Source organism: Nanorana parkeri, unplaced genomic scaffold (genome assembly GCF_000935625.1).
Source record: "Nanorana parkeri isolate BGI_ZX_2015 unplaced genomic scaffold, ASM93562v1 scaffold1720, whole genome shotgun sequence".
NCBI classification, from domain to species: Eukaryota; Metazoa; Chordata; class Amphibia; order Anura; family Dicroglossidae; genus Nanorana; species Nanorana parkeri.
Genome location: NW_017307988.1, coordinates 134,870 through 150,554, shown reverse-complemented (window position 1 = coordinate 150,554; position 15,685 = coordinate 134,870). Strand labels below are relative to the sequence as shown.

Here is a 15,685-nt window from a genome sequence, read left to right as displayed (position 1 = left end):
AGGAGGAGGAGGAGAGGGGGACCTGGAGCTGCTGCTGCCTCCTCTCTGCACACACACACACACGCGGATGGTCTGCACACGGGATGCTGCCAATGTTCCTCTACACATGTGCAAAATGCAGCGAATGTGTCCCCGCGTGTCCCGCTAACCGCTGACCTCCGCCGCCTCTCTCCGCTCCATTCACTGATCTGCATTTCGTTTTATTTCATTTTTTGGGGAAACGTTACAAAGTAACAGTATGGCTTGTGGAAGCTGCTGCTGGTCCCTCGGGCTGTCACTGGGGCTGATCGCCTCCATCCTGGGTGAGTAGACCGAGCAACATGTATGCGATGTTCAATGCAGAGCGCTGCAACCAAAAGCCTGAGCCCAAGAGCTTGCAATCAGCACACTGCAATAGCTCTTGCAGTTCAGCCTCAGCCCTTTCCCTTTTGTTCTATAGGCAATTGGGCTGTGAAGTGTCAACCTAAATGTCATGCAGACTGCAAACTTTCATTTGGGGGGGCAGGATGCATTTGGCTTGCCTTAGCTGTCTGGTGCCTCCCAGCATTGTCTGCTAGGTTTTCCCAGCACAGTTCCATGTCACACACCCACTGTCTGTCTGGCTTCCCAGAGACTGTCCACCGATAGAACCATCAATGCCACATTGCTCTGCAGCATCTTGCAGTGAAAGCCCCCCTTAAAATGAGTTGGAGGTCCTTAGTGTCCCGTTGCCATGGCAGCCTCATCATAACATCTCTTTGTAGTGCCAGTGGATGGGGGCATAGCATTGTCTCCCATCCTGGTGTGTAAAGCTGTCTAGTAGCAGAGCACATGGCTGTGTCAACAAGTCTCCCAGCAGCAGGGAATTGTGCCAAACAGCAAGAAATAACCAGAGAAAAGGAATACACAGCAGGCTCCATGCACTGCACCCCCTCCCCTCTTTCCCCAAATATTCAACTATGAAGCCCCCATCAAACCAGTCTCAGCGCATCAGCAGTGCAAACCCAGCAATCTAATATTGTTTTTGTGTGATTTGTTTAAGATAATGAGCCTCTCGGGGTATTTATTCCCATTGATCTGTCTGCTGGTAAATGAATGTGGTTCGTCTTTGTACAGATAAATAATGGGTGCAGCGTGCTTGGGTGATGACATGTGTATGTGCCCATGCTTCTCATCTGTGGACTCCACAAGCTGCATTTAAATCCATCCTGCTAAAGATATGCAAGGTTCCCTTTGTGTGAGAGCTGACTATTACAATCCCATAGTAATTAGCATTATTACGGATTTATTCATTCACTTCTTCTTTGGCAAGCCCCCCCCCCCCCCCATCACTTAAATGGCATAATGAATATTATCAGCAGTGCTTACAAATGATTACTTTATGCCCTCCTTTTCATAAGGCTACTCATGTATTTGGGAAAAGGATGCATTGTATAAGGGGTACTCAATTATTAGGGGGAAGAGGGTGCTATGTACAAAGCTACTCATTTATTTGGGAAAATAATGCATTGTATAAGGGGTACTTCATTATTAGGGAAAGAGGGTGCTATGTATAAGGCTTCCATTTATTTGGGAAAAGGACGCATTGTATAGGGGGTACTCAATTATTAGGGGAAGAGGGCGCTATGTATAAGGCTGCTCATTTTATTAGGGAAAAGAATGCATTGTATAGGGGGTACTCAATTATTAGGGGAAGAGGGCGCTATGTATAAGGCTGCTCATTTTATTAGGGAAAAGAATGCATTGTATAGGGGGTACTCAATTATTAGGGGAAGAGGGCGCTATGTATAAGGCTGCTCATTTTATTAGGGAAAAGAATGCATTGTATAGGGGGTACTCAATTATTAGGGGAAGAGGGCGCTATGTATAAGGCTGCTCATTTTATTAGGTAAGAGGATGCTGTGGGTATGGTTACTGATTTATTTTAGGAAGAAGATTCTCTGTAATACTGTATAGGGCTACTCATTTAGTTGAGAAAGAGTATGCTGTGTGTAGGACTTCTCATTTATTTTAGAAAGGGGATGCTCTGTAATACTGTATAGGGCTACTCATTTATTTGGGAAAGAAGATGCTGTGTATAGAGCTTCTCATTTATTTTAGGAAGAGGATGCTCTGTAAATGGTTATTTAAATATTTAGGAAGAGAATGCTGTGTAAAGGGGTACTTATTTATTTTTGGTAAGAGAATGCCGTGCATTGGGCTACTCCTATTTAGAAAGAACATTCTACGTATAGTGCTACTCATTTATTTGGAAAAAGAATGCCGCGATAGGGCTACTTATTTTTTTGGGGTAAGATGCTGTGATAGGACTACTCCTTTTATTGGGGAAGAGGATGCTGTGTATAGGGCTGCTTATTATTTCGGAAAGAGGGTGCTGTATTTAGGGCTACTCATTAATTTAGAAAGAGGATTCTGTTTAACAGGATTAGCTTTCATTTAAGCACATGTGCAGAATAATCACAGAAGCCTTTTAAAGCAAACCAGTATATGTGGACGGTCTACCTATGCGTAATGACAGATGATGTGCATGAAGATTATCAGATTGAAGAGGGTTTGATAGGATTTTACTCTCTGAGTGATGGTAAACCCCCCATCGCAGAGATCTGATCTGAGTTGGAATTGCAGTGAAATGTGCCTCTGGATGGTTCGGCAGGGACAGGGTTAATAGTAGCCTGTGTTGAATTTAGAAAGCAGTGTCAGATCCACCCTGTGTGCTGCCCCCAGTGGCCATGCTCCATATTACAGGAACACAAAAGCTTTATTCTGCCCATTCAAGCACACCTGCTCAGAGGACCACTGCATTGGATTCCTGATGTGATGGATGGTAGCTGATGACACCCAGAATGTATAGTCAATGGGGGAAGGCTGGTACAAAGCACACGATTCAGAGTGGGCTCCATTAATGAGGATCTTAATAGATGCTGAAAAATAACACAGGCTTTGCCCCAGAGCAAAGCGCAGTTGCTTATAGCAGCCAATCGGAATGTTTCTTCCACTGATCTAACTTGGGGGAAAAAAAACTCAAATCTGATTGGCTGCTGGGGAATACTGCACTTTGATCATCATCAATTCTTTTTCCATAAAGATATTTGTTTTTAATAAGCATCATCCTGTTTGTACAGAATGTTATTCTAATAAATGTTTTGGGCAGATAACATTTTTCTTTTTTTTTTTATTCCTACCAACACAATGTGAGCAGTGGTGATAAATACCTGCAGTGTTTTCATACAGACAAAGAAAAGTCCTTGTGACTTGTGCTGCAGATGTATTGTATACACCTATTCATAGAGACAGACAGACCCTTGTGTTTAAATATCCAGAAAGAATCCTAGCTCCCGAGGTCCAGCAAATGAATGGCAGGGACCTGAGACCTGAGATAGGACGATCTGATTGTGGCAGATGTGTAGAAATGTGCCGTAGTCTATGAGGACCAATGATCTTCTCAGAGTGCTAGACAAAGAAAGTGAATATTCCAAAATCAGGACCGTGCTCAGGAGGTGAGAGGAGATGGAAAACTCTAGCTGGGCTTAAAGAGGAACTCTGGCTACACGCAAAAGCAATTTAGTTCTCATATGCATCACCTAAAATCCTTTTCAATTCAGACAAATTAAAATGATATTAAAGTCAAAAGGGTTTTAAGCTATTTCAAATGCTAACTTACCATGGATGGTTTCCTGTGGAATCAACTGGGCATCTGAACACTGGCCCTGATATCCAGTTTTAGGATGGCTCCTTTCCCTTACAGGGTCATATGGAGCCACCCTTGTGTGTGCTAGTAAATATTTTGCTGTGCATTTGTTTGATCTGGATTCATTATTGAAAAAAAGTTTGAGAGTTTAATACTATTTTAAGGGGGTTATTGACAGAAGGGTGAAGAGTTTGGAGAAGACAGGAGAGGTGAACTAACACGGTATGTTGTCCTAGATTGTTCACTTCTCCTGCCTTCTCCAAACCCTTCACCCTTTTGTGAACAACCCTGTAAGAGTTTATTTTAAAGACCAGCTGAAATTTTACATTGTTCCGGCAACAAGCTGCCTAATCTGTGATCTGATGGGTGGCAGGGTAAAGCTGGCCATACACCTTACAACCATCGCACGACTTTCGTTGTGCGATGGTTGTAAGGTCATTAAAATTTCATATGACCTGCCCATCTTGGGCAGGCAGATCGTACTTGCAATCATCGCAAGCCCGCCCCGCTGAGGGACTGCGGCTTTCGTCTTCCGAGCACGCTACCAACACACTGAGAATCGTACGTTTTTCGGCAGGTTTTCCAGCGTGCTAGGAAGGCGAAAGTTGTGCGACCGTACAGTGGATGCGGTCGCACGCTGCCCATACACCTGCCGATTATCGAACGATCGCGGGATCACCTGGTGTATGGGCACCTTTACACACTTAGGTCAGCTTACAGGAGTGAGTGAGCTTAAATAGGTGGGGGGGAGTGGGGGGCAGTGGTATTCACTAAGCTTAGAGCTTGGAGCTCCACAAGCTGGTATTAATCCTGCAAAATGAGAAAAATCCCTAAGTAGGAAAGCTGCTGTTTGGTGCGACTAAAGGAGATTGTTCAGCACATGTTAAAAGATTTCTCTTATGATATTAAACATGCAAGGATATATTTGAATGGCAAAAATCTTCTAAATGAAGCTGGATTCACACCTCTGCCGTGTTGTGATGCATAGTAAATTGCCCATATTACTGCATATAAATATGTAAACTGCACTGCAACTCATTTTGATCTACTCTATAGTATTACAGAAATGCTGCGTTTTAGCCCTTTTGAATGGCACCCCAACGCTGCACAATGGATCTGCATAATAGTGCACAACAATGAATAAATGATTTTAAAGCTGAACTCCGGGCACAAAAACATTAATTTAAGTATATTTCTTAATAGCTGTTGTGCATACAGTATAAATCCACTTTGTGTGCACAATATTCTTTTGCAGACCAGCTATTGCCATATAAATGTAACAGTGACATCATCACTGGGCTGTATGTAGCCTGTGCTTAAAGCAGAGCTGTGGGTGGGACTTAGCAGGCTCCACCCACTACAGGCTGCCTGCAGAAAACTACAGGAAGGGTCGGATTAAGACGAGTTACCCTGGACAAGGAAAGAGAGCAGTAGTGACAGGTCAATATTACTGGAAGCTAATGCACGGAGAGAGAGTTTCACACTGGATTACTGCACAGATATAGAAGAAATACAAAAAAGATTACAAGATACAAATAAGAATACTCTTGTGTTTAGATAATACTTGCTTATTTTGGAGTTTAGTCTTAAAACTGAATTGATCAGTATAAGAGTGATATGAGAAAATGGAAATCCACACTGCCCTAAAAAAGTGAAGAATATTTGAACAGTGCAATGATTTTAACAAAACTGGAAGACATTGAAATGCTCCTTTTTCCCCATTTTGTCACCCTTACAGGTTTCTGTATACCTGGTCTGGACAAATCCCAGGAGCCGGGTAGCCAATGCTCCTTACAAATTACATCCGGCGCCTGGCGTTTGAGGTTTTCTCTAGTTGTTGTCAATGGGGCTGGCTCCTAAAAAAATCCTGCTGACTCCTGCATTGGGTAGACGGGCTCCTGAATTCCATATTAATTTGTCCTCCCCTGGTTTATTTGCATGGCACCAGCACCCCGAGATGGCACTGAGGATTATTCTTTTTAGTCAATAGAAAGCTAGTTAGTAGGCATGTTTTTGCATGGCTCTGCCTATAAAGAAGCTTATGTACTTTTTAAAAACTAAACTAGGCTCAGATTTGAACCAACACCATTGCGCAATATGGAAATCCTAGTGTCAAGTGCGGAAGCACTTCCGGTGAAGCTTCAAATCTCTCAGGCGTGAACAAGAGCAGAATAAGTACACGCAAGACCTGTTATCTGCAATAAGTGACTAACCAACGGGGAAACAACAAGTTTTTTTCAGTGCAACCCACTGCACACTGCAGCACGGTGGTGTGAACTGAACTGATAGAACATAAGGCAATTTGCCTTGTCTGTGTCCTGGGACTACGTTGGGCAAGGCTGCTCAGCACAGCCCAACACATATGGTGTGAATGGACCCTAAAGCCGTGAAGCCATAGTTCCGAAGTGATTATTGTTGATGTTTAATGCATGCCTTCCTAAAGCTGAAGTAAATTGAGGGATGCACTCTCAGCCAACAACAGCAATAGCGAACTATATACTGAGCTTTGGGTCACAGGAGGAGGTTAATATATGTCCCCCCGTGACCGTAAAGAGCACTATGGGGAAAAACACTTACCTCATATTTCTCTTTTAACCTTTTTGCCCATTTCAAATTGCAATAGCCAATAGCAGGCTGGCTATTGCACCCACCCACTACTGCTATCAATCAGCAGAGGAGGACCTGAAGGAGAACAGCAGAGTTGATGAAACATGCTTTCCAGGTTACCTGAACTGCATGGTTCTCTGCAAATCAGACAAATCTATATGTAGATATTCATAAGAGATTAGTGAGGATCAGAGACTTTTCTATTTCTGTCATTCCCAAGGAGTCTGTTTTATTCAGTTAATGAGGGAACCATATCAGAGTTTTAGATATGATAGCAGATATGAAAGAGTTAGATCTTATCTTGTAGATTTGATAGCTGATATGAAAGGTTTAGACCATAGCCTTGTAGATATGATAGCTGATATGAAACTTTTAGAGCCTATCCTTGTATACAGTATATGATAGGTGATATGACAGTTTTAGAGCCTATCCTTGTATATATGATAGGTGATATGACAGTTTTAGATAATATCCTTGTAGATATGTGGATATAGATGATATGAAATGTTTAGATACCATCCTTGTAGATATGATAGATGATATGAAATGTTTAGATACCATCCTTGTAGATATGATAGATGATATGAAATGTTTAGATACCATCCTTGTAGATATGATAGATGATATGAAATGTTTAGATACCATCCTTGTAGATATGATAGGTTATATGAAATGTTTAGAGAACACCCTTGTAGATATGATAGGTGATTTGCAATGTTTAAATCAGGGGCGCCCATTAGGTAGATCATGATCTACCAGTAGCTCTCAAAGCTGATGCTGGTAGATCACGAAGGGTGTGAATGGGGGCCCCTTTATTCAATTTTGGTATATTTTTTTAGCTGTGCACACATGATTACCTATTAGCCTGAGTCTTCTGAGCCAAGCTCACCGACACCTTTCTGGTGGATACTGGGGGTTGAAGTGCTATGTATTACATCAAAGAATATTAGTTTACACAGCCTGTTGCAAAATACAGCAAGGTGAGCCAGGAGAGAGAGCGGGGAGAGACAGCCAGGAGAGAGAGGAAGGAGAGACAGCCAGCAAAGAGAGAGACGAGAGACAGCCAGGGGAGAGAGCAAGGAAAGACAGCCAAGAGAGCGAAGAGAGACAGCCAGGAGAGAGAGAGAGTGAAGAGAGACAGCCAGGAGGATGAACAAGGAGAGACAGCCAGGAGGATGAAACATATTCATTAAAACGGTACAAAGAAGAGTGCAACTACCTGGTATGAGACATGAATAAATAAATAGGTAAATTCTGCACAGCCTGCTGTGGCTGGCTAAATTGTTAGGATAGAAGTGGTGAATGTTTGACTTACGGTTGTGTTGTCACAGGTGAGCATCCAGAGTCCCTGCATTCACATAAGGATGACGATGGTAGTCAATATACTATCGGATTGGAGTGTCCAAGGTATCCCCAGTCTGCGTCTATGGCTGGCCGGGCCAAGCCGCGGTAACTGGAGAGAGAAGGGGGAGAGAGAAATCTTGCCCGGCAATTGGAAACCGCACTGGAGTGTGTATCTGTGTGGTGTGTGGCGCGAACGCTGGAGGGTCAAACACACTGTGTCAGTCGGGTACCCTGGACACTCCAATCCGATAGTATATTGACTACAATCGTCATCCTTATGTGAATGCAGGGACTCTGGATGCTCACCTGTGACAACACAACCGTAAGTCACACATTCACCACTTCTATCCTAACCATTTAGCCAGCCACAGCAGGCTGTGCAGCATTTACCTATTTATTTATTCATGTCTCATCCCAGGTAGTTGCACTCTTCTTTGTACTGTTTTAATGAATGTGTTTCACCGGGCTCCTCTCCCATTTTTTGAAGAGTTTATGAACACCATCCCCCAAAAAACCAACGAGTAAGAGATTTGACCATACTACAGTGGAGCGCTCTCCATGTTTTTTTGTTTTAGCCAGGAGGATGAGCAAGGAGAGACAACCAGGAGAGAGAGTAAGGAGAGACAGCCAGGAGAGCAAGTAAGGAGAGACAGCCAGGAGAGAGAGTAAGGAGAGAAAGCCAGGAGAGCGAAGAGAGACAGACAGCAGGATGAGCAAGGAGAGAGAGTAAGGAGAGACAGCCAGGAGAGCAAGTAAGGAGAGACAGCCAGGAGAGAGAGTAAGGAGAGAAAGCCAGGAGAGCGAAGAGAGACAGACAGCAGGATGAGCAAGGAGAGAGACTAAGGAGAGACAGCCAGGAGAGACAGCCAGGAGAGAGAGTAAGGAGAGACAGCCAGGAGAGCAAGTAAGGAGAAACAGCCAGGAGAGAGAGTAAGGAGAGAAAGCCAGGAGAGCGAAGAGAGACAGACAGCAGGATGAGCAAGGAGAGAGAGTAAGGAGAGACAGCCAGGAGAGCAAGTAAGGAGAGACAGCCAGGAGAGAGCATAAGGAGAGAAAGCCAGGAGAGCGAAGAGAGACAGACAGCAGGATGAGCAAGGAGAGAGACTAAGGAGAGACAGCCAGGAGAGAGAGTAAGGAGAGACAGCCAGGAGAGCAAGTAAGGAGAGACAGCCAGGAGAGAGAGTAAGGAGAGAAAGCCAGGAGAGCGAAGAGAGACAGACAGCAGGATGAGCAAGGAGAGAGAGTAAGGAGAGACAGCCAGGAGAGCAAGTAAGGAGAGACAGCCAGGAGAGAGAGTAAGGAGAGAAAGCCAGGAGAGCGAAGAGAGACAGACAGCAGGATGAGCAAGGAGAGAGACTAAGGAGAGACAGCCAGGAGAGAGAGTAAGGAGAGACAGCCAGGAGAGAGAGTAAGGAGAGACAGCCAGGAGAGAGAGTAAGGAGAGAAAACCAGGAGAGAGTAAGGAGAGACAGCCAGGAGAGAGAGAGCGAGGGAGGTTTTTTTCGTTGGTAGATCTCATGTAGCTCATCATTTGAAAAGTAGATCTTCACACAAAAATTGTGGGCACCCCTGGTTTAAATAATATCCTTGTAGATATGATGAGTGATGCAAAAGGTTTCAATTATATCAATCCAAATTCCATCAGACATTCTCTCACTCTTCAAGTTGCAAAGGCGTATAACATTGATTCATGACATCTTTATTTCAACACATGATTTTCCTGGACTTGTCCCAAAACTACTGTTCCTACAACAAAACCTCTGCTAAATCCTCCTTATTTATTGTATCTGTGGCTTCTCCTTTTATATCATCAGCTTGTCTGAGTAGGACTCTCATTATTATTGTTTCTGCCTTTGTATGTTTGATGTGAAGACCTGAAGAGTTTGGCAAGTGTTTCTACCCAGGCTTGAAGGAGGCAGACTAATGTTATAGTGCAAAGTGTGAAGATTCTTTTCCTATATTGCACTGGTGACATACTTTTAAACCCAACTCGAGACAAACATGTTTTTCACTTTTCGATAAAGTGCTGAAAACATAACATTTCTGTGAGGTTTTAATTTTCGTCTGTGACCCAGCTGGAAAGATTACTCCTTCCTGTCCCTGTGATGCCCATTCAAGAAAAAAGGGGTGCGATACATAGTCACCATAACAGGAAGACAAGAGCAACAACAAAAACATTAAAAATGCATTTTTGCTTTGCGATTGGACAGATCCAACAGCATAGATTTCAGTGCACTTCATATGGCTAATACCCAGAAGAAAGGGGTCTGTCTGTCGCTTTAGATAACCGATAGTGCTCTGGGAATCTTTTGTCAAGTTTTAAATGTTTGTTAGTGATGCAAAGATTGTGTGTATATATATAGTGAAACAAATGGATGTAAGACAACAGTTTAAAAATGTGTACACTTAAGGCAATTAGAATAAAACTGAACTAAACCATTATAATGACTTTTTAAAGAGAAGCTGCAAACAACGAGTGCAGTTATTATTTTATGTATTCCTTATTACAAGGCTGGACAAATCCCAGAAGACAGGTCACCATTTTCCCTTAAAAATTACAGCTGGTGCCTAATTTTTGAGGTCAGTGGAGCTGGCCCCTAAAAAAATGCTGCTGGTTTTGGACTGACTGGCTTCAGATTTGCATATTAATTTGACTACCCCTGCCTTATTAAAATCGTTATTTGCTAAGTATTATGGGTGTTACTAAGTTTACCCCAGGCGACACTAATATTTCTGAATATTTATTACCCAGATATTCTGTGTATCTATGCTTTCTCTTGAACCTATTAGCTCCGTATGCTCCTTAAAAATGACAGCTGCCTCCTAGCTGGAAAAGTATCTGGACTTGTACTTGTACCGAGTAGTGTACTTGATATCTGAACATCCCTAGTTGGAACATCATTCCACCACTGGAGCCTATAACAATGGACCATTTGAGGTCCAACACCCTTCTGGCAAGATTTTCCATAGAGCATTTTCCAAACCTGACTTAGAATAGTATAGCTTCCAGTGGTCCCTAATATGAAGGAAATATCCCTGTTTTGGAACCAAAGCCCTATTTCCTCCTCAGTTGTCTCTCTTTTTGATCTGGTGTACAGACCTCTGTAAAAAAAAATACTATTTAACTACAAAAAGTTTTATATTGCACTAAAACTCCCATCCAACCTTTCAAGTTACCGGAGTTGTCTTTGTCTACATACTTTGCACTTAAAGGTGTCCCTCTTTCTTATCTCAGAAGATTGGGAGGTATGGAATTGAATGGCAATGTATTAATAATTTTATATGAGATGACTTTTATATGAGATGAGTAATTTTGACTGTTTATTAGAAGCAATGTGTTGTTGATGAACATACAATGAAATGCCGCCTCTTTATAGGCAAAGGACAACTTAACGGTGGATAATGCATTGTGTTTATTATCCCATATTTGATACTTGTGCTTCATAGTACTAACTCCCTTTTTCATTTTTTCCCTCCCACCATTCTGTTCAGTCGCTAATGTGGATATGTTGTCAGCTAACCTATGCTCGGATAATAAAATGTGTCTATAAACAATAACTGTCTATAGGTTTCTCTATGACAAAGACAGGTGGATCTGTCACACAAGTCTCGCTTAATGACAGGTGTGTTTGTCAACAAGTAACTGCTATAGGTGTGTTAAGCAGATGTCTACCTTTAACCAGACTTATCACCAACAGAGACATCTGGTGAATTACAGCTACATATGCAGATGTCTTTTAATCAATATCAAGTACGGGTATGCTTAGGATAATGCTTTTTCATTATGGCTTCTCTCAATACTATATTTATAAGTAGTCTTTTATTTTTGTTTAAATGTATGAATATGTGAAATGAATGTCCTACTGCTAATGCAACACACAATTTCTGTGCAGTCTACACATACAAAGTGCATTCATCAAAACGGATTATTGGTGAGAAAATACATTTGAAAAAGAATGGAGATATTGCATGAAATTCAATGTAAATAGCTGAACGAACCTTGAACTTTAATCACAGCAACACATACTGTATCTGTGCTTTGTTCCATGGAGATAATAAACATAGGAGAACGTTTCATAAAGTGAGCCCCTGACCTGTTTTAGCCGGAATAAATATATATATAATGATAGAAAGCATAATTTCGAAGGCTAGTCTACTCAAATCTGACAATTCAGTTATGAGGAGATACTGATGAGCTAATCATTCATTGCTTTACTGTGCAGGAACTCCGGCAGCAAATACTCTGCAGTGGAATCGGCTATTCTGCCTTCCACAATGTGGTATCTGTCATGGGAAATTATGGTGGTCAGAGTTCTAACAGAGTTACTGAATTAACTTTTATAAAGTAGAACTCTGGGAATTTTTTTTATTAACCCTTGCAGTGTGTGTACCCTCGCTTTGCAAGGGTTAACTGCTCATTTTGATCTAGGGAGGAAAATATAAATATTATACTCGCCTGATCCTCCGAGCCGGATTGCTCTTAGACCGGTCCTTCCAGCCTCTCTCCCCCTCCACTGCAGCGGATTCAGGTCCCCGAGTCACCACGTTCTATACACAGTGTACCGGACGTGAGGATGCCGAGAGATATTTCATTGCTGGAGCTTAGGAGGAGACAGGCTGGGGGGAGTGCTATCACAGCCAGCCAGCTTGGAAGATCGGGTATATAGTAAAACGAGCAGTTAACCCTTCCAGTGCAGGGGTAGACTTAATGCAAGGGTTAATAAAATAGCTGTACATGGCTACAAGCCACTAAATGGGGATCTCTGTTCTATATGAAAATAGAAAACTAGTTTAGAGCATCTTCTACCTCTATTTAGCTTTTAAGCAGCTGCGATCTCCTTAACAATTTGCTGACAACGGAGAACCCCAATTTTCCAGAGTACTGCCTAGCTGAGAGGCTGGATTTACTGTCCAAAAAATACAATTCAACAAATGCCTTCTTGTACTTCAGGAGAGAAGCTGCAGAAGTTTATTGAGGAGGCAGAACAGTGCACCTGCAGGAACTGCAAACAACGGAGCACAGTCAATGGCCCATAGGAAGCCAACATCATTATCTGCTTTAACCCATTCCTCACCATATCAGAGGGATGAAGAAGATAATTTCCCCAGTGGGCCCCATGGCATAATAGCCCCCTTCTCCTGTAACAGATAATGTGACTGCTCTGCTGGGACTTGCTTCCACTCTCTGTAATTTCCTGCTCGCTATTGTCCTGGCAGTAGCTGGCTTTGTGTCCCTTTCTGCCATTTAAATACGAAGACAAGGGGACTGACCCTGAGCAGAGGGACTCTTCTTCTAAATTCCCCCCTTTTGGGGTGTACAGACATGTTCACTGTGGCAGATCACCCAGTAGATAGAATACGAAGGGATGAGGGATGCAAGCTTCCTTTATTTCCAGCATGCAGAGGAGGTGCATAATGTGGAGGATGAAACAATATGACCCTGTATCTATTATAGGGACAGGGTATTTTAATTACAGCAAAAGTGTAACTATAATTATTATACAAAGAGCAATTCTTGCCCCCAACCCCCCTCCAGTTTTCAATCATGTCAGTGCTAAGATTTGAGTTGTTCCAGAACAATGACTGGAACATATGACAGGCCCTGGTGCAAAGCCTTAACAAGGTCCCCTTTTAGCTCAAACAGCAACCTAAACGTATCCTACTCAGCTGTCTGATAAAATTGAGTAAAACATTTGTGTAATGTTGAGTCTACCAGAGGTTTAGCACAGCATGTGAATGAAAAGGAAATGCTCTTCTGCACAGAGTCCCCTGTGAGGACAAACAGGTGTGTCGCAACACTCACAAATGATCCTCCTTCCCCCTGTCAGGGAGCGCAGTAGAGGGTACCTTGTTTCACGAACGCTTCTGTTCTCGAACAATTCCGTTTGCGAACAGGAAGTTCGGCAAAATTTTGCTTCCGTTCGCGAACTCCGCATTGGCTGACGAACACAACCGCAGCCATTTTCCCTGCACTGACACATGGTTGTGGCTTTCTCTAGTCGAGAATAGATAGATGTGACAATATTAAAGTCCAAAAAGGTAATTTATTGGAATGTCATGTCACCAACACTAGCGCTTTCGGGGGCCACGCACGGTCCCCTTCATCAGGCTCAGCAATGCTGTCATTGCTGAGCCTGATGAAGGGGACCGTGCGTGGCCCCCGAAAGCGCTAGTGTTGGTGACAGGACTTCCAATAAATGACCTTTTTGGACTTTAATATTATTGGTGTGCTAGTGACATCTATATATTTTTGTACTGAGTGGCGGTGCCATCCACGGTCACTGCGAGTACACCCCTCTCACCCAATGTTGTGGGGTCTTACGGTAAGAAGTGCGATAAGGTATCTTTTTCTCTAGTCGAGATCGCGGTCTGAACACAGTTTGATTCAGTCTGCGACCAATTCGGTTCAGTATTTTAAGCCCCCAATCTATATATGTTTACTGTGTATATCTTTGTGAATAGGGGTCCTTTGTATAAAATTTCTGTGAAATAAAAATGACTGTGGCTGTCCATTGCATCCAGCCCAGCTGTTATTTTCCTAATGCAGTCTATTGAATGAAAACTTCTTCTTTTCCTTTCCTCACGTTCACATTGAAATCTTTGTATGCCTAATCAAATACTTAAAGTGAACATGTCACATGTGACGCAGGATCACAATGATAGAGAGGAGCTTGAAGGAATGTATAAATAACTTTTGAAATCCATTCTGCCAATGTAGAGTAATCATCGTTGGTTTGAATGCTTCCGATTTTAACACAGCAAAAAACGGCATTAAGTAGGGAACTCTTGATACTTTTCTGGGCCTGAGTATTGCAGATAATTACTTAAAATGATTGAGGCCAGTATGAATTAAGTATTATGTCGTGACATTATCTGTTTGCTAGCAGACTCAGCAAAAACATGTTACTTTATTTAATGATTGCACTGGTGCATGTTCAGTCCCCGGATTCTTGGTGACAGATTCCTTTTAAAGCTGTGTAGAGCCCGGGCACTTAACTGAGCTCTGTGCCTGCACACTGGAAGTAATTATTCACAATCATCATGACCAAAAACAATTAAGTACTGTGTTGTTAATAAAGAAATTAATACACTTAGTGGAAGCATCTTACATGTTTGCTCTATGGCTCTTCAGCCCATGAAGGACCTTGGCCTCCTGGCAAGCATCCTACGCTGTCTAATTAGTGAACTGATGCATGTCCAGGGACTTTTTTCTCATTGAGAAAGTCACTTTTACATTGCACTCTGTGGAACATGGCTATGAAAGCATTTATACAAAACATTAATACATATTTTTGAGGTCAGCGATGCCTTCAGTGTCTCGCTGTTCCAGAAAGCTTGTGTGATTGACATGATTTGCGCTTGTATTCAGCTTTTCTGTTGCTTTGGGTTCAGCTTGTCACTTGCTATTTCAAACAGCCACCGGAGCTGTACATTACTTAGAGGTGATTCAAGTGCAGGCATTCAGTAGCTACCAGCTCCCTAAAATGTTCCTATATTCTGTACAATAATTTATTGGATGTTGGCCAAGGGTTTTGTGAGCTGTGTGTTGTTAACGCATAAAACTCGTATAATTTATAACACACCACAGAGCGTTTTTTTTGGTGTTGTAAATCTTTGGGTAAACCCCAAAAATGTAATCCATTGCAATTTTTTTTACTTTAGGTTAACCTGGTGGTGCTGCCAGTAACACAATTTTTGTCCTAGGGTGACAACACTCACTTGCTGCATTGTATCCATGGAGGATTAGCATTGTCACCATATGGCAAAAAGTGTGTTGGGACCACCAAATATCCCCTCTTTTCTTCTCTATATGGGGGTCTTTTGTAATCTACAGAGGGTCTTTTGTAATCTAAAGAGGACCTGGGAAATCATCTTACAATTATTATTTAAACAAATATTTTTGCTTTTACTTACAATTACTGGTTCTCCACTTTCTGGTTGAGTGAGACACTGGTGATGTAGCCCTGGTGTCACAGATGTCTCTTGGGAAGGCTACATCACCATTGCCTTCCTGAGAAATCTCATCTCTAAACTGCAAAATCTCAGGGGAAATGCACCCCCCCCCCC

General features: G+C 42.5%; 1 protein-coding gene across 1 annotated transcript in view; it reads left to right on the top strand.

The window, feature by feature from the left end:
* Positions 1-223: 223 nt before the first annotated feature.
* IGDCC3 (immunoglobulin superfamily DCC subclass member 3) overlaps positions 224-15,685 on the top strand; it is a 107,577-nt gene continuing 92,115 nt past the window's right edge. The window contains exon 1 of the mRNA XM_018571268.1: positions 224-302. Within this exon, the coding sequence (XP_018426770.1) occupies positions 239-302 (64 nt within the window). The 5' untranslated portion in view covers positions 224-238. The remainder of the gene's footprint in view (positions 303-15,685) is intronic.